The sequence below is a fragment of the Pongo pygmaeus genome, chromosome 21, assembly GCF_028885625.2.
Source record: "Pongo pygmaeus isolate AG05252 chromosome 21, NHGRI_mPonPyg2-v2.0_pri, whole genome shotgun sequence".
NCBI lineage: Eukaryota > Metazoa > Chordata > Mammalia > Primates > Hominidae > Pongo > Pongo pygmaeus.
Genome location: NC_072394.2, coordinates 50,333,241 through 50,361,041, shown reverse-complemented (window position 1 = coordinate 50,361,041; position 27,801 = coordinate 50,333,241). Strand labels below are relative to the sequence as shown.

Below are 27,801 nucleotides of genomic sequence, written 5' to 3'. Positions count from 1 at the left end.
AGCATGTCTGTGTCAGCGTGCTGGCCCAGGGAGGCAGCATGAAATACAATTAATGTTCTTCTTACTTAATGGGGGTTTATGGTACTGTTTTTCATTATCATAGTATCTCAAGAAATATAAACAGTTTTTCTCTAACACAATTGCATTTCTACTGACAACACAGCTTGGGTCTAAGTGAAAATTCAGCAGAATTAACCACAGATTTATATTGTTATGGATGATCCTGGAATCTGTATTTTAAAACCCATGCAAAACTGTCTGCACTCAGGAGCTGAGAAGTTTGATCTCAACCTCCTGAGAGTGGTTCTGCAGCCTCTTCTGCTCTTGTAGAAGCAACTTACAGCCAAACTTATTAAAGCCACCTGTGCCCCAGTACTACGGCTCGCATTCCCAGGCCTCCCGTCTGCAGCCATGTTCCTTCTTCTAACGTTTCTCCTTTACACGCCAATTTGTTTGAGACATGTTAAAAGCTTGACTTTTACAACCCTCATAAAATCCCATCGACTCCAACCCAAATCCAGCCAGAAGTGCTCGGACAATCAGATTGAGTTTCAACCACTTGATGGAGATAAAGAAACACATAGCAAGAATGATTTTTTTTTTATTGTTACATATGAGTCAAGGGAATAAAACAGCAACTCCGGCCTTGCAAGGGAGATAGAACCGGACGGGTGTTCTGCACAAAACGGCTGCCAAGGAATCTGCAGAGGGAAGAAACGAGGCATGGAGGCGTCAAGAGAAAGGTCCCCCTGAGGTTAAATCAACAATGCTAGGAAGAATGGGGCAGCATGAGGAGCTTGAAAAGCTTGATTGTCCAGCTAGGATGGTCAGAATCATACCAAGAGATGTCATGGGGGATGAGGGATGTGGGAGGAGAAAGGCTGTCTCCGTGTGGGTGGAGGTGGCAGGGGCTGGAGTATCAGGAGGCCGTGGGGGTGCCCAGGATTCTGCTAAGCCCCACCGAGGCCCAGCTGAGCGACTTCCCAGGCTGGGGGACATGTGAGCCCTAGGGGCCCCTCAGGTATCCCAGGCAGACACCGAGCTCCAAGCTCCGGAACAGGGCCTGCGGTCCCCACCGGCCTGGAAGGACCTGGAAAACAGACTGAGGCCTTGAACCCAGAGGACCAGGGAGTTTGCTGGGAATTATGGGGAAGAAACATGGCCAGAGGAGCTTTGCAGACCCTCTGACCTCATGGGCGTCAGAGCCAGTAAGTCCAGACTAAAATGCATGACCCATAGCACCTGCCTACAATGAACACACACACATACATGGTCGCACACACAGGTACACATGCATGCACACACACGATCTGTCCCCGTCTACTTAAGGAAGGATAAGGGGCCAACATAGACATTACCATGTTTGGTAATGTCCAGCAACAATGGAAACAACATACCCAAAAAGATAAGCAAATGCCACATGTCTGCCAGGCCCACGGCCCCAGAAGAAGGGATTGTAAGCGTCCCCTCTCTGACTGGGGTTACCTGATGAGCAGAGAAGGATGGAGTGAAACACTGTGGGCAGGACCGATATGGGAATGGGAGAGCCATGTTCAGGAACTCAAGGCCCTAAGGGCATAGTATGATAATGCAGTGGGTTTTTTTAAAACTTTTTTTGCCGTGGAAATTTCCCCACCCCTGAAATATTCTCCAAAACCCAACATAAAAAGTAGGAGGGAGGCAGATCCCATTCCTGGGCCTCCCTCCACCACCCCAGGCCCCAGAGGCACCACCAAGGGGCTCTGAGGACCCAGTAAGAAAATTGCTTCTGCAGTGGTGTACATGTCCCCAAACCAGGGACAGCATCAAAAGGGTTGAAATCCCACTGGCCAAGTTTTTGACTATAGGCAAGACCCTTTATCTCTCTGAGCATCAGTTTGCTTGAAAGATTGTCAGGAGGATTACATGAAATGACTCGATGGAAACAGCCATTGACCGCAGAACCTGCCCGAGTTGCACCGTCCAGCATGGGACCCCTGAGCCACATGTGGCTGGTCCCAATTGAGATGTGCTGTAAGTTTAGAATGTACAACGAATTACAAAACTTAGTAAGAAAAAATAATGTAAAAATATCTCATTAATTTTATATTGATTACATGTTGAAGAGATCGATTTTGGATATACTAGGTTAAGTAGACTATATTATTAATATTAAAATTAATTTCACCTGCTTTTTTCAGACGGGGTCTGACTCTGTCACCCAGGCTGGAGTACAGTGGAACAATCATGGCTCACTGCAGCCTTCACCTCCCAGGCTCAAAGTGATCCTCCCACCTGAGCCTCCCGAGTAGCTGGGACCACAGGCACATGCCACTATGCCCAGCTTAATTTTTGTATTTCTTGTAAAGACGGAGTTTCACCATGTTGCCCATGCTGGTCTGGAACTCCTGAACTCAAGTGATCTGCCCACCTCAGCCTTCCAAACTGCTGGGATTACAGGCGTGAGCCACTGTGCCCGGCCCTCGCCTGTTTCTTTTTACTTTCTAATGCCACTACTAGAAAATTCTAAATGATATATATGTCCTTCTGCAGAGATGAGGTGAGAGGGGTCTCCATTATTTTTTGGTCTATGATGGTGAAGCCTAACATTCTGTCCCAGGGCAAAGAAGGTGGGAGCTGATCAGCCTTATCAGTGATGCCAAAGGTAGGGCCAGCACCTGACTTGGAAAAGCAAGTTCAAGGTTTTTCTGATTTATTTAGGCTCTAACCTGATTGGGGTGGCTAACAGAGGTTATGGGGAGGAGCCTAGAGCCCCAAACCCAGTCAGGAGATCCGATTTGAATTTCAGATTTAAAAATGAATAATTTTTTAGTACTAAGTTCCTCCCCGTGGATGTCTGTATTTATTTGTTAAGTCTGACAACTCTACCATGGAGGATCACATTAGAGAAAGGAGATGCTAGGTTGAAAAGTAAAAACATCCTAGGATTTAAGAGCATGAGCCTGGAGCTAAGGCTTCTTGGGTTCACAGGATCCACCACTTAAAATTGTGTGATCTTCGGACAGTTACTAAACCTCTCTTGGTTTCCATGCTAAAACGGGCATAGTAACCTACTGTGTGAGATTGTCACAAGATTAAATAAGTTACTGCTGCTTACAAGTGCTTTCCCACAGCGGCGTCTGTTTCCCCTTAGCAAGCAACTCGGCTGTGTTTTCTGCAGCTGCTGGTGGGTTCTCTGCCCGCTCTTTGCCCACCCGCGTCAGGCCGGTCCCCCTCCGGCCTCTTCTGTGGCGCGAGGGACAGCGTAATCCACGGTAGACAGCACCCCCTTGAGTCGAATTCCTCCCCTTTCAGAGGAAGCCGGTTTCTCCTTTCTGTGTGCTACTCCCGGGCCATTTCTGGGCAACAGCTGCTATTTTCACTTGAGCCCAAGTTAATTTCTCGGGGAGTTCTGGGGCGCGCACACGCAGCTCGGTTTGCCCTGCGATTGAGCTGCGGGTCGCGGCCGGCGCCGGCCTCTCCAATGGCAAATGTGTGTGGTTGGAGGCGAGCGCGAGGCTTTCAGCAAAGGCAGTCGAGTGTTTGCAGACCGGGGCGAGTCCTGTGAAAGCAGATAAAAGAAAACATTTATTAACGTGTCATTACGAGGGGAGCGCCCGGCCGGGGCTGTCGCACGCCCCGCGGAACACTTGGCTCCCTCCAGCTCCGAGAGAGAAGAAAGCGGAAAAGAGGCAGATTCACGTCGTTTCCAGCCAAGTGGACCTGATCGATGGCCCTCCTGAATTTATCACGATATTTGATTTATTAGCGATGCCCCCTGGTTTGTGTGTTACACACACACACGCACACACGGCTCTGGCTCGCTTCTCTCCCTCGTTTCCAGCTCCTGGGCGAATCCCACATCTGTTTCAACTCTCCGCCGAGGGCCAGCGGGAGCGAGAGTGTGTCGGGTGAGTGTGCGTCTGTGTGTCCCGGCGAGGGTGCGCGCTCGGCGCCGGGAGCGCGGCCAGCCGAGTCCAGAGGCATCGGGAGGCCGAGAGCCGCCGTGACCCCAGCTCTGCGTTCACTGCCCCGTCCGGAGCTGGACTTCGGGGCCGGGGCCGTGCGCCGGGGACAGGCAGGGCCGGGTCGCGGGCCGCGCGTCCCCCGAGCCGGAGGTAAAAGCGCTAGCGCGCGGAGGGCTCGAGGAGGGCACCGCGGCTGGGCCCCCCGCGCCCCGGGCCCCAGCCGTCCGCGGCTCCCGGCCCGACGCTCCCCGCCCCGGAGCGCGCCCGCCTCCCCTGCGCGGAGGCCGGCGGCCGGCGGGCAGGCGAGCGGGGGGCGGTAGCGCCGTGCCAAGGGGCTGGCTGGGGCAGCGCGGCCGGCCGGGCTGGGGCGATTTAAGAGCGGTCCGGGCGGGGTGCGGAGCCGGACTTTGGCTGGGGCGGCGCGCGGGGCGGGGGCCGGGGGCGGTGGCGGCGGCGCTGGGGGGCGGGGAGGAGGCAGGAGGAGGAGCAGCAGCGCTCGCCGGGGGATGCAGCAGCAGCGGCGGCGGCGGCGGCGGCAGCAGCAGCAACGGCAGCGGCGGCGCGGAGTCCCCTGCGCCCCGCGGTCCGGCCGGGCTGCGGCAGAGGCGGCGGCGTCCCGCTCCGGGTGAGGTTGCCGGGGCCGTGCGCGCTGGTGAGTGGGGCGGGGGGGCAGGTGGGTGGCTGGGGAACGCGGGGTTCGGGCGGGGGCTCGCTGCGGCCGGAGCCTTCCCCGGCGTGAGCCCGGCCGCGAGCGCCGCCCAGGTGAGCCGGGGCCGGTCCCGACCGCCCGGCTCCGGCCCTAGCGCTGCTTGCGGAGGTGGGACCCGGCGGGCGGGAGGGAGGCTCCGGCGCCGGCCGGCCGTAGGGGGATGACCTATTTGACCCCGCTGGCTGGCGGGCGGGCGGGCGAGGACTTCCCGCCGCGCCCGACCCGCGGACGCGCCACACCGAGCCCAGGCGGCCCCGGGGGGGAGCGCGCCTGGGCCCGCCATCCGCAGGGGCATGGCTTTGTTGACCCTTAGGGTTTAGACCCAAGGGACCCGTAGAAGTCAGCCTACGTGGGGCTTGTCCGGGCAGGACTCGGGGAAGCAGTGGGCCGGATCTTCAGAGTGGTTGGAAACTCGCAGACACTGAAAGGACAAACAGGATCGAAAAGGCAGACTTTCCTCCCAGGCCAGGGCAGAACCAGTTTCCATCGCCCGGCGGAGGGATGCTCCCCTCCCCGGCTCCTCGGGGTTTCAGAAGTCTAGCGGTGAATTCTAGGAGTGCACTTTTCCAAACAAACATTCTTTATAGTAGTTCGTTCATTCGTTCTACAAGCATTTCTGGAGCACCCCCTCGTGCCAGGCACCGCGTTCTGTTCCAGGGAAACGCGGCTGAACGGGATCTGGTTCCTGCGCGCCAGAAGCTGCCGGTTCACTGGGAGGGCAGCAGGGTAGAGAGATGCCGTCTCGGGTTGGAAGATGGAAAGGGAAGCCTGCAATCCTAGTTTGCACACTGGCCTCGGTCCGCAACTCCCCCACCTGCACGTAGTAGGCCCAGCACACAGTAGGAAGAGCAAGCCAGACCTGCCTGTGACGACCCCCTCCTTCTCCTCCCCCTTGAAAGCTTTGATTCATTCCCTGCGCCCCTTCTGGACAGTCTTGCTGCAGCTTGTTTTAATCACTTTTTGAGTTAAAAGTCAATATTTAATTAACCAAGTAATTACATTCAGCTTACGTTTCAATCTGGGTATTTGCTCATCTGTGCGTGTTGGGACTCCCGCCCTCTCGCCCCTCCATCTGTCCCCTGCCTGTTTCCCACAGGGTCCACCCCCACTTTTGGGGCAGAGACGGGGAGGCTGCGCTGGAGCAGGTTCTCGGGGAGACAGGGAGCAGGTGAGACGGGCTTTCTCTGGAGGACACCCCCGGACCTGCGCGCTCTCCGGATTTCAGCTTGTAGTGAATAGTGAAGGTGATTTCTTGACTGAGCCTCTGCCTCCCATTACAGAACCACCAGAGGCTTCTAATTAAATTAGAGCCAATCGTTAAGTATAGGAAGGGGGTAGAGAGGACAGAACGAAGGCCCCTTCCCTGTAAGAGATGTTCTCCCCAGCTTTGTCTGTCCCACATCATAGAGAAGAGAAAACTCATCCAGACAGCCTGTCGGGTGTGTAATTTAGCGTTCTAATAAGCAGCTTGAAAGGCGAAGGTGGTGGGCTTGGCGGATGGCATGTTGGACCTTTGTACATGAAGTCCTCTTCCTTCCCCAGCCAAATTTATGTACATAAAAGCCATCATGATGGCATCACTGCTGCAGCTGAGGGTTAATGTGGGTTTGGGGTCTAGGCTTTGTGTGTACTTCTTGGGTTTTTTATTTGACGTTATGGCTTTTTCTGAAACCCTAATAACATGTTAAATTTTCAAACTTGAGAGTAGAATGATGAGTTGATTCTAAAAGTCTAGTCTTGGAGGAGGACAGCATAGCAGTGTGTGTGCGTGCACGTGCATGTCCCCCAGTTCAGCTGCTGTCCAAAGAACCCAGCTGATATGCAGTTTCACACCTGATTTGGACCTGATTTGGGAGATAACATTTCCTTCTCACTTTTTCTGGCACTGGTTAGTTTATCTGCTTGGACCTGCCTCAAGAGGGCAGCTAGGTTAACCAGGCAGAATATCACCCAACTCTGTCAAGCTTTGGCCATTATCTGATCTTAGATTTTAGTCCTGTAGAAGGAGTCCAGAAGCCCTGTCCTACAGAAAAATATCAGCATTTCTGACCAGCTTAAAAGGTTTAGTCCAGACTTAAGATAATTGATAACACTTAAGTAGTTTTGTATGGGCCTGATCTGAGGCATTGATCTAAGCCCTTATACCTCACTCATTAAATCCACACAAACGCCCTATGAGGTAAGTATTGCCATTGTTGCCATATTAAAGACGAGGAAACAGGCACAGAAAGGATTGTGACTTGCCTACAGCTGGTCAAAGGTAGAGCTGGGATTCAAGAGGCCCTCAAGCTCCGGGGTCCACTTGGAAACACTGGGCTGTCCTCCATCACCTTGGGTTTTGTCCCAGATGTAGAAGAAACACATATGCAGGGGAAGAAAACACCTTCAGACAGTCAAACTGCAAAGTAGAAGGCCCTTAACTTTCCATAAACCCCCACTGTTCCGACAGAGAGTCCCGGGTTTGTATTTGGGGTTTTTTGCCCCAAGGAAAACATGTGCCTGCCTGGTGCTTTTTCTTCTGCTTGTGAACAGACACACTGTCCCCTCCCCCAGTCAAAATGCAAAGGGAAACATCAAATGCAGCTGATGGAAAAGCCAGGGGGGAACCGAGGTGGAGATTTCAGCCCACTCAGAGCACAGTGGCCAGAGGGCAAAAGCTCTCCTAGAGGTGAGACCTTCCTGTGGTTGATGATGGAGTCTCGCTGGCCTGGCCTGGCCCTGGGGGTGGTGCCAGGGTGTTCTGTGTCAGGCCTGGGCGGATGTGGAAGATGGGGGCCTCTCAATGCTGACCTGCAGGTGAGGGGGCCCTCACTGAGACCTGCTTTCTCTGGGCCTCCTTGGAATGGGCCTTGGTGGAGATCTACAGACAGCCCTGGCCCAGCCGGATTGAAGGCACTGTCTAATTGGGAGAGCATTAAGATCGTTATAATTAATTGGCATCCCGTTAAATGGCATGGTTGCCTAATTGGGGTGGTTGCTAGGGAACGAGGCCTCACTTGGAGCCTAAAGGGGAAGAAGCGCTGGGCTGGCCACAGTTGGGTGTCAGGGTACAGAGCCAGTGGTGAATGGACTGGAAGGGAGAGGAGTCCATCCATATCTGCTGGTGTTTACTGAGCAGCTGCTGTGTGCAAGTTGCAAATGGAATATCAGTTAGGGGTACTTGCCTAGAAGAACTGTAAAGTAATCAGGTTCCTTTCTCTTGCAAGCAACAGAAAAAGAGAAGAAAAAAACTCAAGCCAGCTTAAGGAGAAAAGAAGTGGACTTACTGGTTTTCATAACCAAAACTCTTAAGGTGACTAACTCTAGCTTCGGACACAGCTGGACCCGCAGCTCAGATTTTGTAATGAGAATCCATTCCTATCCACCGCTCCTCTGCCTTCCATGAGGCTGATGTCTCTCTCCAGCTCTGGGGCGGGCAGTCCCTGGCAGCTGTGCGCACCGTGGCTAGGAGAGCCAGACTGCCTGGCTCCCTGCCCAGCAGTGGGATATGGGGCATGCTACTTAACCTTTCTGTGCCTTGATGTTCGCATCCAACAAATGATGATGATCATAGCACCTGTCTCCTGCTTGTGGTAAGCATGAAATGAGATGATCAATGTCAGGTGCTTAGCAGGGTGTCTGACCCAGGTGAGCCTTCAGTAAGCATTGACTGTTATCATAACTTAGGTGTCAGGACAGATGTCATGGAGCAGAGGGGTCTCATCCCTCTGGTTTAAGCCCAAAAGGAAAGAACAAGCCTCTGATCTGGCAATGCACACCCGAGCCCCATGGTTCCCTCTGATTGGACTGTTTTTTGTCCAAACCAGTCACTGGCTAAGGAAATGAGCTGCCAACAATTGGCTTAAGCCAGACTCAGAGGCCTCTCCCTGGAGCTGGATGGAGGCTGACTGCTGAGACCCCAAAGCTTGGAAGAAAACAGCATGGGGAGTCCCCAGTGAAAGGGAAGCCCGGTTGCTGGAGAGGCAAATGGCCAATGCCTGCAATGATGGGCCACTAATGTGAGCAATGCTGGCCAGATGGACCCATCTCCATTTTGGCCGAGGTGGAGACTGGGGAAACACGCTGCCTGGGCAATGCCTCTCCCTTCCACCAGGGCCAGCAGGCATCAAAGGCCTGACTTTTCTGCCTTACTGTCTGAAGGATGGGGCCTGGCCTTGATCCTGTGCTTTCGGGGGGCCAGGGGCAGTGTTTGTCTAACCTCCCACCATGAGAATCATCTGGCAGTATTTGTTTAAAAAGGCAAAGACCAGATCCTGTTGAATCAAACTTCTAGGGAGGGTCCTGGATGCTGGGGGGCATGACCAGTATGTCATGTGTGTATTCTGTATCAGCAGGAGGGTTTGGGGAAGAGGGCTCTGGAGCATGGGCCTCTTTGTCTTCCTGCCTAATGCGGGGGCTGTCAGAAGGCGGGGAAAATGCTCTAGGCCTGGCGTGCTGGCTCATGCCTATAATCCCAGCACTTTGAGAGGCCGAGGTGGGAGGATCCCTTGAGGTCAGGAGTTTGAGACCAGCCTGGCCAACATGGCAAAACCCTGCCTCTACTAAAAATACAAAAATTAGCCAGGTGTGATGGTACATGCCTGTAATTCCAGCTACACAGGAGGCTGAGGCACCAGAATCGCTTGAACCCAGGAGTTGGAGGTTGCAGTGAGCTAAGATCGCACTACTGCAGTCTAGCCTGGGCAACAAAGTGAGACTCAGTCTCAAAAAAGAATTTAAAAGAAAAATGACTGCATGATGTGATGGGGTGGGAGGCAACTTTAGGCAGGCTGTCAGGGGAGGCCTCTGTGAGGATGTGACCTTTGAACTGTGACCTAGATTTTAGGAAGGAGTCCGCCTTGGAAAGATATGGGGAAGAGCATGGCAGGTAGAAGAAACAGCTAGTGCAAAGGCCCAGAGGCGGTGGGAGGGGCCTGTCCAAGACACCTGCTCCAAACACAAATAGAAGTCAAGTGGGGTAGGCCGGGCGCGGTGGCTCACACCTGAAATCTCAGCGCTTTGGGAGGCTGAGGCAGGTGGATCACTGGAGGTCAGGAGTTCAAGACCAGCCTGACCAACATGGTGAAACCCCATCTCTGCTAAAAATACAAAAATTAGCCAGGCGTGGTGGCACGCGCCTATAGTCCCAGCTATTTGAGAGGCTGAGACAGGAGAATCACTTGAACCCGGGAGGCAGAGGTTGCAGTGAGCCAGGATCACACTTCTGCATTCCAGCCTGGGCAACAGAGTGAGACTCTGTCTCAAAAAAGAGAAAAAAAAAAAGTCAAGTAGGGTAGAGGGTCGGGAGTCAGTGGGGGAGGGCACGTCGGAGATGAGAAATACAGGCCATGCTAAGAAATTTTAGACTTTATTTTAAATAAAATGGATAACTGTCTGGACGCGGTGGCTCATGCCTGTAATCACAACACTTTGGGAGGCCAAGGCGGGTGGATCACCTGAGGTGAGGAGTTCAAGACTAGCCTGGCCAACATGGTGAAACCCCATCTCTACTAAAAACACAAAAATTAGCCAGGCATGGTGGTGCGCACCTGTAATCCCAGTTACTCAGGAGGCTGCAGCAGGAGAATCGTTTGAACCCAGGAGGTGGAGGTTGCAGTGAGCTGAGATTGTGCCATTGCACTCTAGCCTGAGTGACAGAGCAAGACTCCGTCTCAAAAATAAATAAATAAATAAATAAGTAAATAAAATGGAGAACCATTGGAGGGTTTTAAGTCAGAGAATGATGTGATTTGTGTTTCGAAAAGATCCTGCTGGCTCCTGTGAGAGGCGTGCTGTGCAGATGGAAGTGGGGTCACCGGGACTGTTAGGCAACTGGGAGGGCCCGAGAATGGCTTGGACAGTGGTGGTATCAATGGAGATGGAGTGAAATGGGGATTGGAGATGTATTTTGGAGGTAAGGCCCACAGGACCTCTAGTGGATTGGATTACAGAGTGAGGGAAAGGGCTTTGATTCTCAACCGAGGGTGATTTTGACACCCAGGAAACATTAACACTATCCGGAGACGGTGTAGGTTGTCCCAACTGGGGAAGGGTTGCTACTGGCATCTAGAGGGTAGAGGCCAGGGTTGCTGCTAAACCTGCAATGTACGGGATGACCCCACAATGAAAAATGATTCAGCCCAAATATGCATGTTGTGTGTATCCTGCCAAGGAGTCAAAGGTGACTCGGCAGCCCGGTGCATGGTGATTGCTGAATAGGGAAGATAGGAGAGAAGGTTTTGGGGAGGAGAAGTGTGATCTGGAATTCCGATGTGGAAATGTTGGGTTTGAGATGAACCCCACCTGGATGTCTGCAAGCTCAGTGGGTGGTGAATGTGGATGTCTGCAGCCGGTCGGGGCTGGCAACCTAAGTTTGGGAGTTATCAGCACATCGATGTTATTTTAAGCTGTGGGACTGGACACGATCATCCAGAGAGAATGTGTTTTGTTTTCTAGTGTGGTTTTCTCCCCCCAGCCTCCCCCTAGTGCTGTCATGAATCTATTTGATGAATATTTTTAGCATATCCCACATGCTCACCTCTCTGACGTTTCCAAGAAGTTCCTGAAGGCTCGGGCTGAGCCTCCCCTTCTTCATCACCTGGTTTCTCAGTGATTAACAGACAGAGCTAAATATTCATTGCTCTGCCGCAGACGCCCTTGGGAAATTGCTTAAGGTCATGTGGGATCTCGGGCCTTGTAGGTAGCACGATACCTTCTGGATGGAACAGCTGTTGGCATGGCCTTCAGAGCTTCTCCTCCAGCCCAGACCAGGGCTTCTTGGAATCTCCCTGTAACCAGAATGTTTTGAATTCCCCACGTTCTCTTAATGTGATTCCAAAGCACACGTTGCCCAGTGGCCCTGGCCTCTGCCATGGAGCGTCATCTTATAAAAGGCTTGGCCCACTGCTCTGTATACCTGGGCCCAGCTTGAATCTTAGATAAATTCTATCCCAAACTCAGAGTTGTATTGCCAGGTCTTGTGTGTGTAAGTTGGTGGACAGCGCCATCCCCAGGGACCACAAATAGAACCAAAGATGTGTTTGGCCATGTGGAAGCCAGATGTGTTAGGGGAAGAATGTGGCCAATAGCTTTTCTTATTGGCTCATGGTCAGGACCCCAGCGGGTGACTTGACCCACCCCAGTAGCCAGAGAAGAGGAGCTTTTTTGTTTTTGAGACAGGGTCTTGCACTGTCACTCAGGCTGGAGTGCAGTGGCACAGTCTCAGTTCACTACAACCTCAACCTCCCAAGCTCAAGTGATTCTCCCACCTCAGCCTCCCAAGTAGATGGGACTACAGGCATAGGCCACCACACCAGCTAATTTTTTTTTTTTTTTTTTTTGGTAGAGATGGGATCTTGCTATGTTGCCCAAGCTGGTCTCAAACTCCTGGGCTCAAGCGACCCTCCAAAAGTGCTGGGATTACAGGCGTGAGCCATCCTGCCTGGCCTGGAACTTTTTGAAAAGAGATTGAAAAAACTGTTAGCTCACAGAAGCCTTGGAGATGTTCCTGCTTGGTGAAAATCAGACCATCTGAAAGCCACATTTCTGATCTGCCCTCGAGACAGATACTATCCATAGACTTCTGATTGCAGGCCACTTATCTGGATATTTCAGAGACCAGGAAAGCCTACTATAATTCTTAGTAGCTTAGAGTCCTGATCATTTGAATGTGAATTAAAATGGTTTCATTATGAGGAATCACATTTCTGACTGACAGTGGCTTATGCAATAGAAACATTTAATTCTCACATAACATGAAGTCCAAAGCAGGGGAGTCCAGGGGCTGGTTTTTAGTACAACAGTGTCATCCAAGGTCCCAGGATCTTTCAAGCCTCCTCTTCTGTCCTCTTCATGTCTTTGGCCTTGTTGCCTCATAGTCTCAACATGGCTGCCACAGCTCCAGACGTCGCATCTCCCTACAAAGTGGGACTATAGGACAGGACTCCTTGCTGTCTCTCTTTTAATCAGAGAGTAAAATCCTTGCCAGAACACTCCCACCCTAGCAGACTTTCCTTTCTGTTTCATTGGTCTGGGGTTGGGTTTTGCACTCACCTCTAAATCAAACACTGGGAAAGGGCCTGGTTCCTTCCGATCCTTCGGATCTCAGCTGAGATGTCACCTCCCTAGAATGCTGGAAGGACAACCTGTTTTATGTTTTATAACACTTACCACTCTCTGGAATTAGCCTGGTTTGCTTATTTGTCCTTTGTCTTCTCTCTCCTCACTAAAAAGTAAGCTCTGTGCTTGTAGGGACATTGTCTTGTTCATCGCTGTATCCCCAGCACTGAGACCCAGGGTGGCCCTCTTTGGGTAGTCAGTAAATATTTTTTTGAATGAAGGAAGCAAGAAGAGAAAGAGGCTTGGAGAGCTACAGGCAGATCTGGCTCGTGTGTTTGCTCGAAGGTGACTGCTCAGGGCAAGGATGTCAAAACCTGTTAGTCATTTGCAAAAAGCTAAGCGGGTGGCTGGGAGGATTGGTTTCATACACACTCACTTGCTCCCCAGTGCCAGAGCTGGGGTTTTGTGCTAGCATTGCTTGCAGAGGAAGGGTCGTCCCCTTTATGCCACGGCAGGGACCTCATGGCCTTGCAGAAGGGCTGGTGGAACCCCCCACTTCTGATGACTCTTGGGCCAAGCTAGTCTTCCAGGTCAGTGGTGTGACATTCTAATGAGGGCTCTTGGGTTGAATATTTCTGCATGTGCCCTTGAAAAGACAACTCCCTTCCCTAAATTGTCCCTTCCTGAGAGAACAGCTGTCACAGCCCAGGAGAGCAGCCTCTTTAACCTCCACTGCCCAACCTACCCTCCTGAAGCTCATATTTACCGAGCACTTTCTACAGGCTAGTGGTGGTTTAAGTGCTCGTTCGTGTGAATGTGTAATAACTCAGCGTTGTGGGGATCTTCCAACCCCGTTTTACAAAGGAGGAAAGAGACACAACGAAGTCTCTCATTGCTCTGCCATGCTGGTAGAATAGGACATCACAAGCCACCTGACCAGGGGCTTTGTTCAGCTCACAGAAATGTTTTGTTTGAACCTTTTAAAAAGTTATCAGATTTGTAACAACTACGAGATTTCACATTTTAAAAATCTGGATTTTCAGCTTCTCCTGAAAAATGGGGAGATGTGGTCCCCACCATCCCCTATAGCCTGAGATTGTGAACCAATTCATTTGACTTTTCATTGCACTTTCCCTTCTGTTTTTCTCATTGTGGAGCAATATTTCTCTGTTCTATCTCTACCAAAAGTGGCCAGATGAGAGCTGGAGAGGAACTGGGGTGTGGAGTTTTCTTATGGGTCCACTTCACCCATTTACATTACCTGCCTGGCCCACGTAGGCATTTGAGTTTGTCTCCCGTTGTGACACTTTGTACCAAATGGCTACACTTCCAGGGACATTGTAAGTATCCCTAGACACTTACATTGTGCATTGCAAGTGTATAGTAATAATAATGTCTAATATCTATTGGTTACTTTTTGCCCAGCATTTCATCATCACAGCAAGCCTTTGAAGCAGGGACTAATATCATCTTCACTTTATCAGTAAGGAAACTGAGGCACTGTGTGTGATGCCCTCACTAGAATAGGAAGTCCTGAAGCTTGTTCATCTTTGTACCATCCGTGCTAGGCTTACTGGCTGTTTGAATGAATGATTAAAGGAATGAATGAATGATGTTCTCCTCCAAGTGTTCATTAGCCGAGGAGGCTGAAAGTCTTAACCTCATAGTCATCTGTGACATTTCTGTTGGGGGAATGGGCTCTGATCAGTGTCACTGAGGATTCTTGGGTTGTGTTTCTGCTGTATAACAAACCACTCCAAACTCAGTGGTTTAAGGTAACAACATTTTATTTTGGACGATTCTGTGGGTTGACCAGGTGGTTCTTCAGCTTCATGTGATATCAGCTGGCAGGTCTAAAACAACCCCATTCAAATGGCTGGCAGCTCTTGCTGGTCACCAGATGGGAGCTCAGTTATTCTCCATGTGGGCTCTGCCCTATGGCTACTTGGGGTTCCTCGCAGTATGGCAGGTTCAGGGTAGCCTGACTTCTAAGAGTGCAGAAATGAAAGCTGCCAGGGCCTCTTAAGGCTTAACCGCAAAACTGGCACAACATCACTTCCGCCACCTTCTCTTGGTCAAAACAGGTCACAAAGCCAGCCCAGTTTCATGAGGTGGGGTCCACACAAGGGTTTGAATACCAGGCAGTGTGGCTTTTTGGAGTCCACCAAAGTACCCATTCATCACGGACTGCAAGTAGTAGAGCCCAACACTTACTACCTCAAGCTGGAATAGGATTTACTGGGGGGCTTAGGAAAGGACAGGACAGGAACTGAGGAAATTCTGGGGACCTTGGTGCAGGAGTTACTAGCAGCCTCCTGAAGGAGGGTTTCCATCTCAATGTGACAAATGCACCCCTGCTTTTTCTTTCTGCCCTTGACACTTTATATGACAGTTGGGGACATGGTGAGAAAGTCTGATTGACTGACCTTGGTCACATGATCACCCCTTGGCAGAGAGGATGGGGGCATCTTGGCAGAGGGGAGGGAATCCTCAAAAGGAAGCTGGGGTGCTTTCAAAAGAAGGGGACCAGATGGACAAAAATAGTTAGAAATCTCTGCACCACCCCTGCATAGGTGACTCCACCCCTGGCAGAGCAATGAACATTTTAAAACGAATGAATGGACTTTGAAAGTCCACTATAAGTGGAATGCCCAAACCTGTGTGGCAGCTTCTCCAGCTCCAGGGCCCCATAGCTCAGGTGCTGCTGGGGGTCTGGAAGCTTCTTTCCACTTTATGGGGCAAAGTCAACTCCTAGAACCCCTGCCATGCCTCGATATCCCCCTCCAGAAGATGGGGGCAGTTTGCTTCTGGCTCCTGAAAGGAGAGCATGTGCAGTAATGAGGGACCTGGGCTCAATGCCTGCACTCCCTCCTCCCAGACCCCGCCTTGCCAGTGAGACTGCCTTCCACCCCCACACCTGGTGACACCGAGTGAGTCCCCGCGGCAGGGGAGGCTGCTAGTAGGAAAAACTGATCCAGACTCATCCCAGCTCGCAGAGCCTCTGACCCGGGCTTTCCTCGCACTTACCAGGCTATTTCCGGCTGCTAATTAGATCGCACAGCAAGCCACGTTGGGAAGCCGACCTGTCATTCCAAAGGCACTCCATTCGCATCTCCAAATGTAGCGGGTGATTTGGTTAAAAGTTGCTTCTGACTCCTTCCCCCAGCTTCTGAAATAATTGTAAGCGTCGGGCTGTTTCCAAGGGGAGCTAATGAACAGCTCATCTGCTAATAGCAGGGGCAAGCTGGCTGAGGACGGCACGCTTGCCTGTGGATTGGGTGAAAAGGAAAGAAGTAATTGGATTATTAATACCGAGCCGTCAAAATACCTTTTATTCCTTTTATATTCTTCTCGAAGGAAACGACAGTCTCTGGAAACATAAATACATGTTCTGTGGGGGTAAGCAGGGCTAAGAAAATGTGGGGCTGAAAAGGAGGAGGGGGCTAAAAAGGTGGAATGGTCAGTCCTCACTGTGGCAGTCTACACTGAGAACCAGCCCACAATTAGGCGTGAGTAATGACTCTGTTCAAGTCGGACTTTATTGCTTTTGGCCAAAGGCCTTTTGCAGAAATAACTTTGTAACTCCCTGCCAGGGAAGCTTTTGTCCACAGCTGAGACAAAGGAACAAAGAACAGAGGTGGGAATTTCTGTATCTGATTTCTACTTCCTCTAAACAGCCAGAAAGGACAGTGGGTGTGGCCTGCCCAGAAGGCATGGGCTGGGGCAAAGGGGTGTCCAGCCTCCTGTGGGCCACAGTGCTGCGCTCGGCTGCACCATATTGGTTTCATTCTGCACATTCCCACCCCAGGGCCTTTGCACTTACTTCCTCCATTGCATAGAAAGCATTTTGCCCACAACTTCTCGCCCGCCTCTGCTCTCAGCTCAGATGCCACTTCCTTATATCACCTCCTCATGCCAAAGAGGCCTTTCCCAATTTACTGTCCATCCTATCACCTGACAACTTCCTCCAAAGCTCTTAAGACAGTCTTCATTCATTCATTTTCTCCTCCACCAAGGTGTCACAGCTCCGTGAGGACAGAGGCCTGGCCTGCCTTGTGGCCACTGCTGTTTCTTAGCATGTGGCACATAGTAGGTGCTCAGGAAAGATTGGATAGCTTGGAAGAGTTGCACATAGCTCCCAGGCCAAGCTCCAGCGGGGCTTTATGGAGCCCACTCAGTGCTTAAAATAGGTTGAAAGTTTTTACTTTGGAAATGGCGTTTCCAGTGTAGTCCAGGCACCACCCCATCTCTTATCCTAAATCTAGGCCACTTCACTCACTCAGGTCTCCTGCCCGACCCTTGGACGCATTTGCATATTTGTCCCTGCTTTAGACAAAGGCCACTGCAGAGAGATATCTCTCTCCAAAGGTCACCAGACAACATCCAGACTTCTTGCATGCCAAGTCTTGTGCCAGACCGCTGGCCTCCACCAACCAGGTCCCATTGACTGCATCAAGGTGTAGTCTTCATCTTAGCAGTCCACGCACAGGGCGTACATGGCGTTGATCTCATCATAAGCAGGTCATGGCAGGAGGAGGGTCGGGCAGGAGACCTGAGTGAGTGAAGTGGCCTAGATTGAGGATAAGAGACAGGGTGGGGCCTGGACTACACTGGAAATGCCATTTCCAAAGTAAAAACTTTCAACTTTTCCTTTTTCCCCTTTTCGTTTTCTGCTCTCCTCCAAGCCTCTGGGTCATCAGGGAGGGAATCGCACAAACTCCTCCTTCATGGTCTTCAAGGAGACCTTCTCCCAATGTAAGGGGAACTGCAGAGGCCTTGGCAAGCAAGAATGTAACCACAATGTCATTGCCTTTATACTGTTGCCATCTAAGTATGGCAGGGGTTCTCACCTAGGGGCAGTTTTGCCCCCTAGGGGGACATTTGGCAGTGTCTGGAGATATTTTTGATTGTCACAACTGGGGTAGGTGCTACTTGCATCTCATGGACAGAGGCCTGTGAACACCCTGTGATACACAGCACAGTCCCCCATTGAAGAATGATCCTGCCCACGTGGCAGTAATGCTAAGGTTGAGAGACCCAGGTTTATGGCAATGGGTGCTGGTTCCTCCAAGATAGACTTTTCTTTCTAAATAAATTTGCTGAAATAAAGGGAATGAATGAATTTAGGCCCAGATTTGGGTATTCTGCTTATACCAGACTTTTAAAAATTCATTTATTTGTTCTGAGACCCTGGCATATGGGATGGAGCACAGAGGGTAACGATCAGCCCTGTCGTCCCTTTCGGAGCAGATCAGGCTGTACCATTTGCCTCAAATCAGGAGTCCCTGCCCTGGAAGCTGCCATCTTGCCAGAAACTTCCTGGGGAGCTGCCTGTAAAAAACTCTAGCAGCAGTTGATTCTGGCCCACGTGGAAAAGCTGTGTTATCCCAGGCGGAGTTCCAGCAGGTTGGGAGATGTTTCCAGGTCTCCTGCCCAGCCAGGCATGATAAGCATCCTTCCAAGCCTGGCCCCGGAGCCCTGGCCCAGCACCCCCATTTGAAGCCTGCAGAGCCTCATCATCACCGCCCCCACCCCCCCGCCCCTGCCCCATCCTGCCACTGACAAGCCAATACCTGCCTGATGAGAGGGGCTCCCAGGGACAGCAGCCTTCCCTCCTGGACTCCAGGGCAACCTCCATGTTGATGGGCGGCTTTGAGCACAGGGCTCAAGGGCAGAGGCTGAGTTGGAAAATTTCTTGCCTCTGCAGAAGGGAAAAGCTAGGAGAGGTTGGGACCTTTTTCCCCAAATGAGGTCTTATTCTTCTGTGGGGTTTTCTGGGTTTGTTAGGTGGCTTCCTTTCTACTTAAAAATAAGCTGGGGGTGGTTAAAAAATGGGAAGAAATCGATGTTTCCAGCGTACATAGAACTGAGCAGATGTGTTATCTAGAATAAGGAGGAGAGGTTGTTGTTGTGACTCTAGCTCCCAGTACGAACCCTTCAGTTCACCCTTCTGCCCTACTCAGAATCCCCTGGACCTGACATCGTGGCTTTAACATCCTTGGGTCATGAGAGAAGGCAGAGTGCCCACCCAGGACTTTCCGAGGCTCAGGGATTCTTTGAACTGGACGTGAGCACAAATGCCCAGCCCCGACAGCCAGGGATCAGATCGGGTTTCACTTCCTAGGAGGGAGGATGTACTTCAGGGGAGGCCCACGTGGCTGCCCCAGGCCTGGCCTACCTCCGTGACCCAGTAGGACCGACTGTTTTCCAGGATGGCCACACGGTACCCTGCAGGCTCATCCATGGTGGGACCCTGATGCTCCTCTGTCGAGATGTGGGTCTGTGTCCCCTCCCCTTGAATCTGGCCAGACGTGTGTGGCCCTGGTGGAAGGAACACCATGGGACAGCAGAAAAGATGAGCCAGCTCCCCCTGGATCACTGGGACCGTCGCTGTAAGAAATCAGACCCCACTGCAAGGCCGCCATGCTGTGAGGAAGCCCAAGCCACACTGAGGCCACATGGAGGTGCCCACTCCACAGCCCCTCCCAAGCTCCCAACCGACTGCCAGTAACAACTGCCAGACAAGCTAAGGCCCTGCTGAGGCTTCTCAGCGGTGGCCTCAGACGTTACAAAGCAGAGACCAGCCCTTCCTGCCATGTCCTGCGCAAGTTCCTGATCAGGAGCCTCTGAGAATAAAAGAAAGATTTTAGTTCACCACTAAGTTTTGCGGTAAATTATTACACAGTATTGGTAACTGGAGCATTCAGCCAATTCCAGTCTTCCCACCGTGCAGTTATTCATTCATTCACTGAACAATATTCAGAAACCATCCACCTCTTGCCCCTTCCTTGCTCCCACCTAGTCATCTCAGTGGCCTCCCTGTGCCTGCCCTCATGCCCTGCAGTCTGTTCCCCTCACATAGTCAGAAGGATTCTGTTAAAACTTACATCAGGGCTGGGCATGGTGGCTCCTGCTTGTAATCCCAGCTCTTTGGGAGGCCGAGGTGAGAGGATTGTTTGAGTTCAGGAGTTCAACACCAGCCTGGGCAACATAGCAAGACCTCATCTCTACCAAAAATTTAAAAAGTAATCGGGCATGGTTGTCCTCACCTGCAGTCCCAGTTGCTTGGGAGGCTGAGGTGGGAGGATTGCCTGAGCCTGGGAAATGGAGGTTGCAGTGAGCTATGTTCGTGCCACTGCACTCCAGCCTGGGTGACAGAGCAGGAATCTGTCTCAAAAAAAAAAAAAAAAGAAAAGAAAAACTACACCAGATCACATCACCTGCAAGCTAGAATCCCCCAGCCCCCTTCACTCAGCTCCATGCCGCCATGCTTGCCCCCTTTCCAGCCCTCCCTCAGGCATCTTCCTACCTCAGGACAGTCGTGCTTTCTGTTCCCTGTGCCTAGGATGCTCTTCCCCTAAATATCCACAAGGCATGTTCCCTCCCCTCCTGCAGGGATCCACCCAATTGTCATCTCTCAGGCCTTTGCTGCCCACCCTATTTAAAGTTACACCCCCTCACTCCCTAGCACTCCAGCCTCCCTCCTTAGGACTTGATCACCTTGGGACACGTTGCCTTATATGCTATGTAATTAATTTTGGTGTCTGATCCATGAAGGATTGTTTTTCCTGATTCCCACCACTGAAGAATAGGGCTGGGAGCATAGTAGGTGCTCAGGAAATCTCGGTTGCCTATCTGGAAGAATTAGCACCTCGGCTCTGCCAGGAGCTGGGGCCGTGGCATCAGGCAACCAAGAGACAGCCCCTGCCCATGCGAGCTTCTGGTGGAGGGATGACCCTCTACAAAATAAAAACCCAGGCCAGGTGCAGTGGCTCACGCCTGTAATCCCAGTACTTTGGGAGGCCAAGGTGGGCAGATCAATTAAGGTCAGGAGTTCAAGACCAGCCTGGCCAACATGGTGAAACCCTGTCTCTACTAAAAAAAAAGAAATACAAAAATTAGGCAGGCGTGGCCGGGCGCAGTGGCTCACGCCTGTAATCCCAGCACTTTGGGAGGCCGAGGCGGGTGGATCACGAGGTCAGAAGATCGAGACATTCTGGCTAACACAGTGAAACCCCGTCTCTACTAAAAATACAAAAAAATTAGCGGGCGTGGTGGTGGGCACCTGTAGTTCCAGCTACTCAGGAGGCGGAGGCAGGAGAATCACTTGAACCCAGGAGGTGGAGGTTGCAGTGAGCCGAGATCACGCTACTGCACTACAGCCTGGGCAACAGAGTGAAACTCCGTCTCAAAAAAAAAAATGAGGCAGGCGTGGTGGCGGGTGCCTGTAATCCCAGCTACTCAGGAGGCTGAGGCGGGAGAATCACTTGAACCTGGGAGGTGGAGGTTGCAGTGAGCCAAGGTCGCGCCACTGTACTCCAGCCTGGATGTCAGAGTGAGACTCCGTCTCAAAACACACACACACACACACACACACACACGAGAATAAATAGAGGAATCACAAGTTATGATAAGTGCTCTGAAGAGAGCAGCTGCTGGGACTGGGGGTGGGAGTGACAGTAGGGCCTGCGTCAGGGACAGAGGGCCAGGGAAGGCCCAAGTCACAGCCAGGGTGGCTGAGTCAGGTCCAGAATTTGTGATTCACACACCCACGTCCTTCCGCTTTTCCACACTACCTTCTCTTATCAGTTGTCGAAGGATGGGTGAGTTGGCCCTCAGTAAGGCGGAGAGTTGGGCACAGGCCGAGGAGGCCTAGCGTGGGCTGGCAGGCCGTGCCCTGAGGCCTCTGTTCACACAGGCACAAGGTGTTCAGGAAGCCACTTGAGTCAGCCCTCTGCCTCCAGCCCGCCCCCCATTTGGGTTCATTTGGTTCCAAGTGACAGAGCAACTAGGAATGACCTAACTGAAAAAAGGGAATTACGCTCTTGATCTTGAAGAGTCAAAGTATGGGGAAACTGACCTACAAAGAAAACAGAAACTAGTTAAAGAGAAAGAGGAATTTATTGGGCCTGAAACAAAGAACCCAACCCAAATCTTCCTCTTTCAGGCTGGGCTGGATCCAGGTGTCCAGTGCTGTTAAGTCCCAAGTATGGTGCATTTCACAGCACTGCTGTGTTCGGTGTGTTGGCTTCATTCCCGACCCCACTCAAGACAAAGTGGCGTCGCTGTCTTCCCTGGTCCTCACATTGGAACCACATGGAGTGAGTTAGCCAGTTGTAAAGACTGGATGCCTCTTCCTGACCAGTCAGGCCAAAGGGCCTGGATTACTCTGACCCATCACTGAGGCAGGGGGTGGGGAGGCTCTGATTGACCCAAGTCAAGGATCCCACGATCTAGCCTTGTAGCTCCAGAACTGGAGCCTAATTTGAACTTTGTGGACCAAGGGTGCAGAGAAAAGGATCCCCGTGTATGTGTGTGTGTATATATATACACGTGTGTATATATATACATACGTATATATATATATACACATACATGTATGTTTTTTTGTTTTTTTTTTGTTTTTTTTTGAGACAGTCTTGTTCTGTCGCCTAGGCTGGAGTGCAGTGGCATGATCTCAGCTCAATTCTCCTGCCTCAGCCTCCCAAGTAACTGAGATTACAGGCACATGTCACCACACCTGGCTAATTTTTGGTTTTTTTTTTTTGAGATGGAGTCTTGCTCTGTCGCCCAGGCTGGAGTGCAGTAGCACAATCTGGGCTCACTGCAAGCTCCGCCTCCCGGGTTTAGGCCATTCTCCTCCCTCAGCCTCCCAAGTAGCTAGGACTACAGGCGTGTGCCACCACGCCCGGCTAATTTTGTATTTTTAGTAGAGATGGGGTTTCATCATGTTGGCTAAGCTGATCTCAAACTCTGGACCTCAAGTGATCCACCTGCCTTCTTGGCCTCCCGAAGTGCTGGATTACAGGCATAAGCCACCACACCTGGCCTCAGATCCCCAAGAAAATTGAGAGCTGTTATAGAAAGGAGGTGAGATAATCCTGGGTGCCCCAAACCTAGCAGAGAACACAAGCCAGCATTTATTGGGCACTTGCTGCATACAGATCTGTTGAAACGCTCCGTGCATGTTAAACCATCCACTCTGTAGGCAAGTGCTGTAGGTGTCCTCACTTTCCAGATGAAGTCACTGAGAAGACAAGAGGTTCAGACACTTGCCCAACCTCTATTAAGTGGTAGAGCTGAGATCCAAACGCAGGCAGGCTAGCTCTAGATCCTACCCTCCTCCTACTCAGCGTGTTCCCTGCTGCATTTTCCCCCAAGTAAGTATCAGGCTGTTTGCTTACCTCTGTCCGCTGTGTGTGTCAGCTCTCTGAGAATCGAGAGTTTTGTCTTTTTTTTTTTTTTTTTTTTTTTACTGATCATGGAACAGTACAAGGCAAGTGGCAGATGCTCAGGTATTTGAGGGTGTGAATTATATGGCCTGTCAAACATCTACCCACTTGACATACAAAACATTTTGGTGCTCAGCTTCCTAAGACTTGAATACATTGTTTCTAAATTTCCTTTGTGCTCTAACTTTAATCCATGGCCACTCTGTTCTCACAGCTTGCCTGTGGTTTGCCATTATTTCCAGTCCTCTTTTCTGATCATTCTCACATGTAGCTGGAGTCTTTCCTCCAGCTTTTCCTATGTTGACTTAGAATATCACTTCCAGGAGGGCAGGGAGTTTTCTTTTCACTGCTTTATCCGCAGTGCCAAGAACTGTGCCTGGCACGCACGAGCCTTCAGGAATGTCTTGTTACATCAATAGTTAGGCGGGTAACTGGGTTCCTAAGCCCTGCATTTTTGCCCACAGTCTTTATGCCCTAATTTCCTTTCCAGATCCTGAGCCTTTGTCTTGAAACCTGATCTTTCCCTCCTCCCTCTGAATGACCCTTCTATTGTCCCCTGCCCTGTTCTTGAGAGCCGGCTTGGTTCTCTGCCTCCATTTGGAATTCCAAGAACAGGCAAGGAGAGCCACAAGATGGCCTGGACCTAGGTAGGGGAGACAGGGAGAAGCTGTGGCCCATAGGTTACAGGAGCTTCTGTCCTTTCTTTGACGGCCCCAAGGAGGAGGAGAGAAGGCTGGAGAAAGCCTGTAGCCAGGAAGAAGGGGAGACACAGGGGAGTGTAAAGTTTAACAGATGTGCGTGTGTCATCCCCTGTCTAGACAGCTTCTGGGCTTGAGGTTTGGGACCACACTTTCCCATCCCTCCAGGGGCCTCTCTCTGTTTCCTCTGCCTGCTCTTTGCCCAAACTGTTTCTCCTGCCTGAAGCATCCTGTCCTCCACCCTCCTCTTCACGGGCTATCCAAATCCTGTGGATTCTTCAGAACTTTGCTCCTCTTAGGCTGCTCAGTTTATGCTAAGTACTCCTCCGGGAAGCCCTCCCTGACTGCTCCCAGGCCAGCAGTTTCCCCTTTCCTCTTCTGTTTATGCAGCACTCTTAACCTCAGTCCCTTGTATCACTTGTTGCTTTCCAAGTCAGCATAAGTGTCAAAAGAGTAGGCTCTGGAGGCAGAATGCCTGTGTGCAAATAGCCATGCTGGCTTGCTTGCTTTGTCTGTCACTTGGAGATGGCACATCCAAGTGATCCTCCCAGGGGACAGGGAAGAGTGGATTACTGTTGTAATCAGGCAGGATTCTCCTATCACTGAACACTGTGCCTCACATATAGCAGGCCCTTAATAAATATTTGTAAAGTAAATGAAGGAAGAGAGAAATTATCAGGCTCCCTGGACCACCTGAGGAGGCCCCCAGGTCTGTTGCCGGGCTCTGGCCTCAGCCCATGGGACGTATCTGCACACCCACGATTTCCTTTCTTCCCACCTCTCATGAGTGTTTCCCGTCTGACCGATGCCGCCTTCTGCGTCTGGCCCCTTCTTCCTCTCCCACCACCTCAGCTGCCTAATTATTACCAAACTTCTCTCTTCCTCTTTTTTTTTTTTTTTTTTAAGGCAGTGTCGCTCTGTCACCCAGGCTGGAGTACAGTGGCTCGATCTCGGCTCACTGCAAGCTCCGCCTCTGAGTTCACGCTATTCTTCTGCCTCAGCCTCCCAAGTAGCTGGGACTACAGGCGACCGCCACCACGCCCGGCTAATTTTTTTGTATTTTTTTTAGTAGAGACGGCGTTTCCCCCTGTTAGCCAGGATGGTCTCGATCTCCTGACGTCGTGATCCGCCCGCCTTGGCCTCCCAAAGTGCTGGGATTACAGGCGTGAGCTGCCGCGCCCAGCCCTCTCTCGTCCTCTTGTTGGATTTGGAGGTGGAGAGAAGATGGGAAGGGAGGACCAAAGGGACAGTATTCAGCAACCATGCTGCACGACACTGGGCAGGTTCTGGAGCCTGTCCGTGCCTTATCTTCCTTGTCTGTAAATGGAGCATCCCAACTCACAAGGTGGTTGTAAGGGTGCCATGAGGTCACACACTAAAAGTGCTTAGAATTGTGCAGGGCCCCTGATGTTAGCTATCATTCATTGTTGTTCTAGGGTGTTTCCTATGTTGGTCTGGGTGCTCCCTGTTGCAAATGACAGCCCTAATTCGGACTTTAGCAGCAAAGGGCACTTATTTGAGCCTGTGCCTGGCTACAAGATGCAACTTGGTCCACCCCATTGTCACCAGCATCCTTTCTCGCGCTCCATCCAATGGGCAGCCACCATCAGCACCAGATTCACCCCTCCTGGCACCCAGCGCGGTCTCCTCCAGCCTCCAGGACTCCCTCTCGCTTATTGGCCAGACTTGAGTCACATGTCTGCCCCAGGACCAATGGCTGAAGCTAGAGATGGAATTGCTGATTGGCTCCACCTGGCTCACATGATCCGCCCTGCAGTCAAACCATATATAAGGGAAATAAGAGCACCTGTTGCCTCAAAGCACTAATAGGGGCTGTTACCAGAAGGCAGGAGGTAATTCTTTGTTAAGCCGGTAAATATTTTGAATGCCTGCTTTGTTTCAAATATTTAATTGCTTCAAATATTTTGAAGCACTGTTTTAATTGTTGAGGATATAGATCTGAACAAACATGACAAAATCCTGCACCTTCAGGAGTCTGATATTCTGCTGGAGGACACCCGCAAAGAAACAAAGGAGCTAGTTGTGAGAGGTGGTAAGTGTTACTGGGGAGGGCAGAGATTTTGGTTTTAACCTGCCAAGGTGAAATTTGAGCAAAGACCTGAGGAGGGGGAAGAAGGGATGGTGAAGATAACCTGAGTGAAGGCTCCAGGCAGAGGGAGCAGCAAGTTCAAGGGCCCTGGGGTGGGGTGTGCTAGCATGTGCAAGGAACAGTACAGAGACCGTGTGTGGCCGGAGCCAGGTGTGCAAGGGAGAGAGGGGAAGGCAATAAGGTCAGAGAGGTGATGGAGCAGGTTGGTGGGTTCTTGTAGCCCCTTTGGAGGGTTTTTGCGTTTTACTCTGCATGGGATGGGAGTTATTGAAGGCTGTTCAGTGGAGGAAGGCAGGCCCTTGCTTTTGTTTTAACAGGATCTGTCTGGCTGCTTGATGGAAGGGACGAGGTAGAAGCAGGGAAACCAGTTAGGAGGCTGTTGGAATCCAGGCAGGATTCTCCTATCACTGAACACTGTGGTTCATAGGAGGCCCTTCATACATATTTGTAAAGAGAAAGAAGGAAGAGAGAAATGATCAGGTTCTCTGGACCACCTGGGGAGGCCGCTAGGTCTGTTGAGGGACTCTGGCCCCAGCATGTGGGACGTATCTGCACACCCACAGTTTGCTTTCTTCCCGCCTCTCATGGACATTTCCCATCTGACCAGTGCCTCCTTCTGCCTCTGGCCCCTTCTTCCTCTCCCACCACCTCAGCTGCCTGATTGTTCCCAAACTTCTCTCTCCTGCTCTTGTTGGATTTGGAGATGCTCAGAGGAAAACAGCCCACTGGGTCTTTCTAAACAGGTCTGGATGAGGTCCCAGGTGTTTGTTCACCGCTGTGGTTTGTGGCATTGGGACGGTGAGGGCATCAGTCACTCTGAGACCCGTTCCTCTCTGCAGATCGGCAGAGAAATTGAGAACTAAAAATGATGTTTCTAAATGCTCAGGATGTTAGGCGTTTCCAGAGATGTCTCCTGGGCTGGCGAGCCTTTGCCAAGGTCCTGGAGAAGATTCAGCATGGAGAGGAGGAGTCAGAGAGACCTGGAAAGGAGCTGGTGGGAAGGAGAGGTGTTGTCCACGGCAGGGATGGAGTGGCAGGCGGCTGGTGCTGCGTGAGTTCATTGGGTGCTCTCTCGGTTCAGCCACTTTGAATATTTTACCAAGAAAAAGGAAAAAAAAACAAGGCAGAATCCCTTGTATCCCTTGTGTCATCTTTAATTGATTTCTTCAGCATCCGGAGAGAGACTGGCATGAGGCCACGAGAAGTCTAAGCCAGGGGAATTCATCAGAAATCGACCCACTGATGACTTGATCTGATGAAATAATTAGCTCCTGTTATTCTCTGGCTTCTGGTGCCGGAGCTTTGACTTCCATCCAGAGGAGAGCGGGTGATAGCTGCCCAGGAGTGGGGGGTGCTCTGAAACCAACATGGGAGCCAGGAACGAAGTCCAGCTGACTGTGCCCTGGGCTCCATCTTTACCCAGCCCAGGGCTCCCAATGAAGACTGCCCTTCCCAGCCCCCCTGTACCCTGGCATCACAGGCCCAGGGCCAAAAAGGCCCTTGGAGGGCACCTGGCCATCTGGCAAATGAGGAAACTGAGGCTGGGAGACTCTTAGGAACTTGTTCAAAGATCTCCTTCCAGGGGGTCCTGGGTGAGCCGCCCAAATCGGGCCAGACTAGGTTTGAACCCTTTCTCTGCCACTTACCCATATGATCATGGGAAAGTGATGTTAACTCTCTGTGCCTCAGCTTCTTCATCCATAAAATGGGTGAAATATTGATGGGTGGGTGTGCATATTAATTGGGTTGACACCTGCAAACAGCTCAGAGCAGAGACTGGAGTGTGCTGCAAGCTTTCAGAAAGCTTTTCCTATGATTGGTTTCTGGTTTCAGAGAGTTGCTATTTGTGGGGCACCCCATCGGAATTCTCCCAATATTAGCACTCCACATCTGTCTTTCTGAAGGAATGGGAATGTGCATTTTAGCACGCTGGCTGCTGCACTCATAGTTTCAAGTACAAAGCGTCCCATGGTGTTTCCCGATGGAGGGACATGGGCCACTGATAATGTATTAGTCTGTTTTTATGCTGCTGATAAAGACATACCTGAGACTGGGTAACTTATAAAGA

The 27,801-nt window shown here is 51.3% G+C and overlaps 1 protein-coding gene and 1 long non-coding RNA gene across 10 annotated transcripts in view; one reads left to right on the top strand and one right to left on the bottom strand.

Moving 5' to 3' along the window:
- Positions 1-3,318: 3,318 nt before the first annotated feature.
- SULF2 (sulfatase 2) overlaps positions 3,319-27,801 on the top strand; it is a 129,230-nt gene continuing 104,747 nt past the window's right edge. For 2 of the 9 annotated variants that reach the window (XM_054466534.2, XM_054466532.2), the window contains exon 1: positions 3,319-3,890. In XM_054466534.2, the coding sequence (XP_054322509.1) occupies positions 3,751-3,890 (140 nt within the window). In that variant the 5' untranslated portion in view covers positions 3,319-3,750. The other 7 variants (XR_010125110.1, XR_010125109.1, XM_054466541.2 and 4 more) reach the window with 7 other exon arrangements.
- Positions 11,785-16,327, bottom strand: LOC129021339 (uncharacterized). The gene is made up of 3 exons (XR_008496038.2): positions 16,022-16,327; positions 15,721-15,862; positions 11,785-15,507 (listed from the first exon to the last, which is right to left on the bottom strand). It is a non-coding gene; the product is annotated as an uncharacterized LOC129021339 (long non-coding RNA).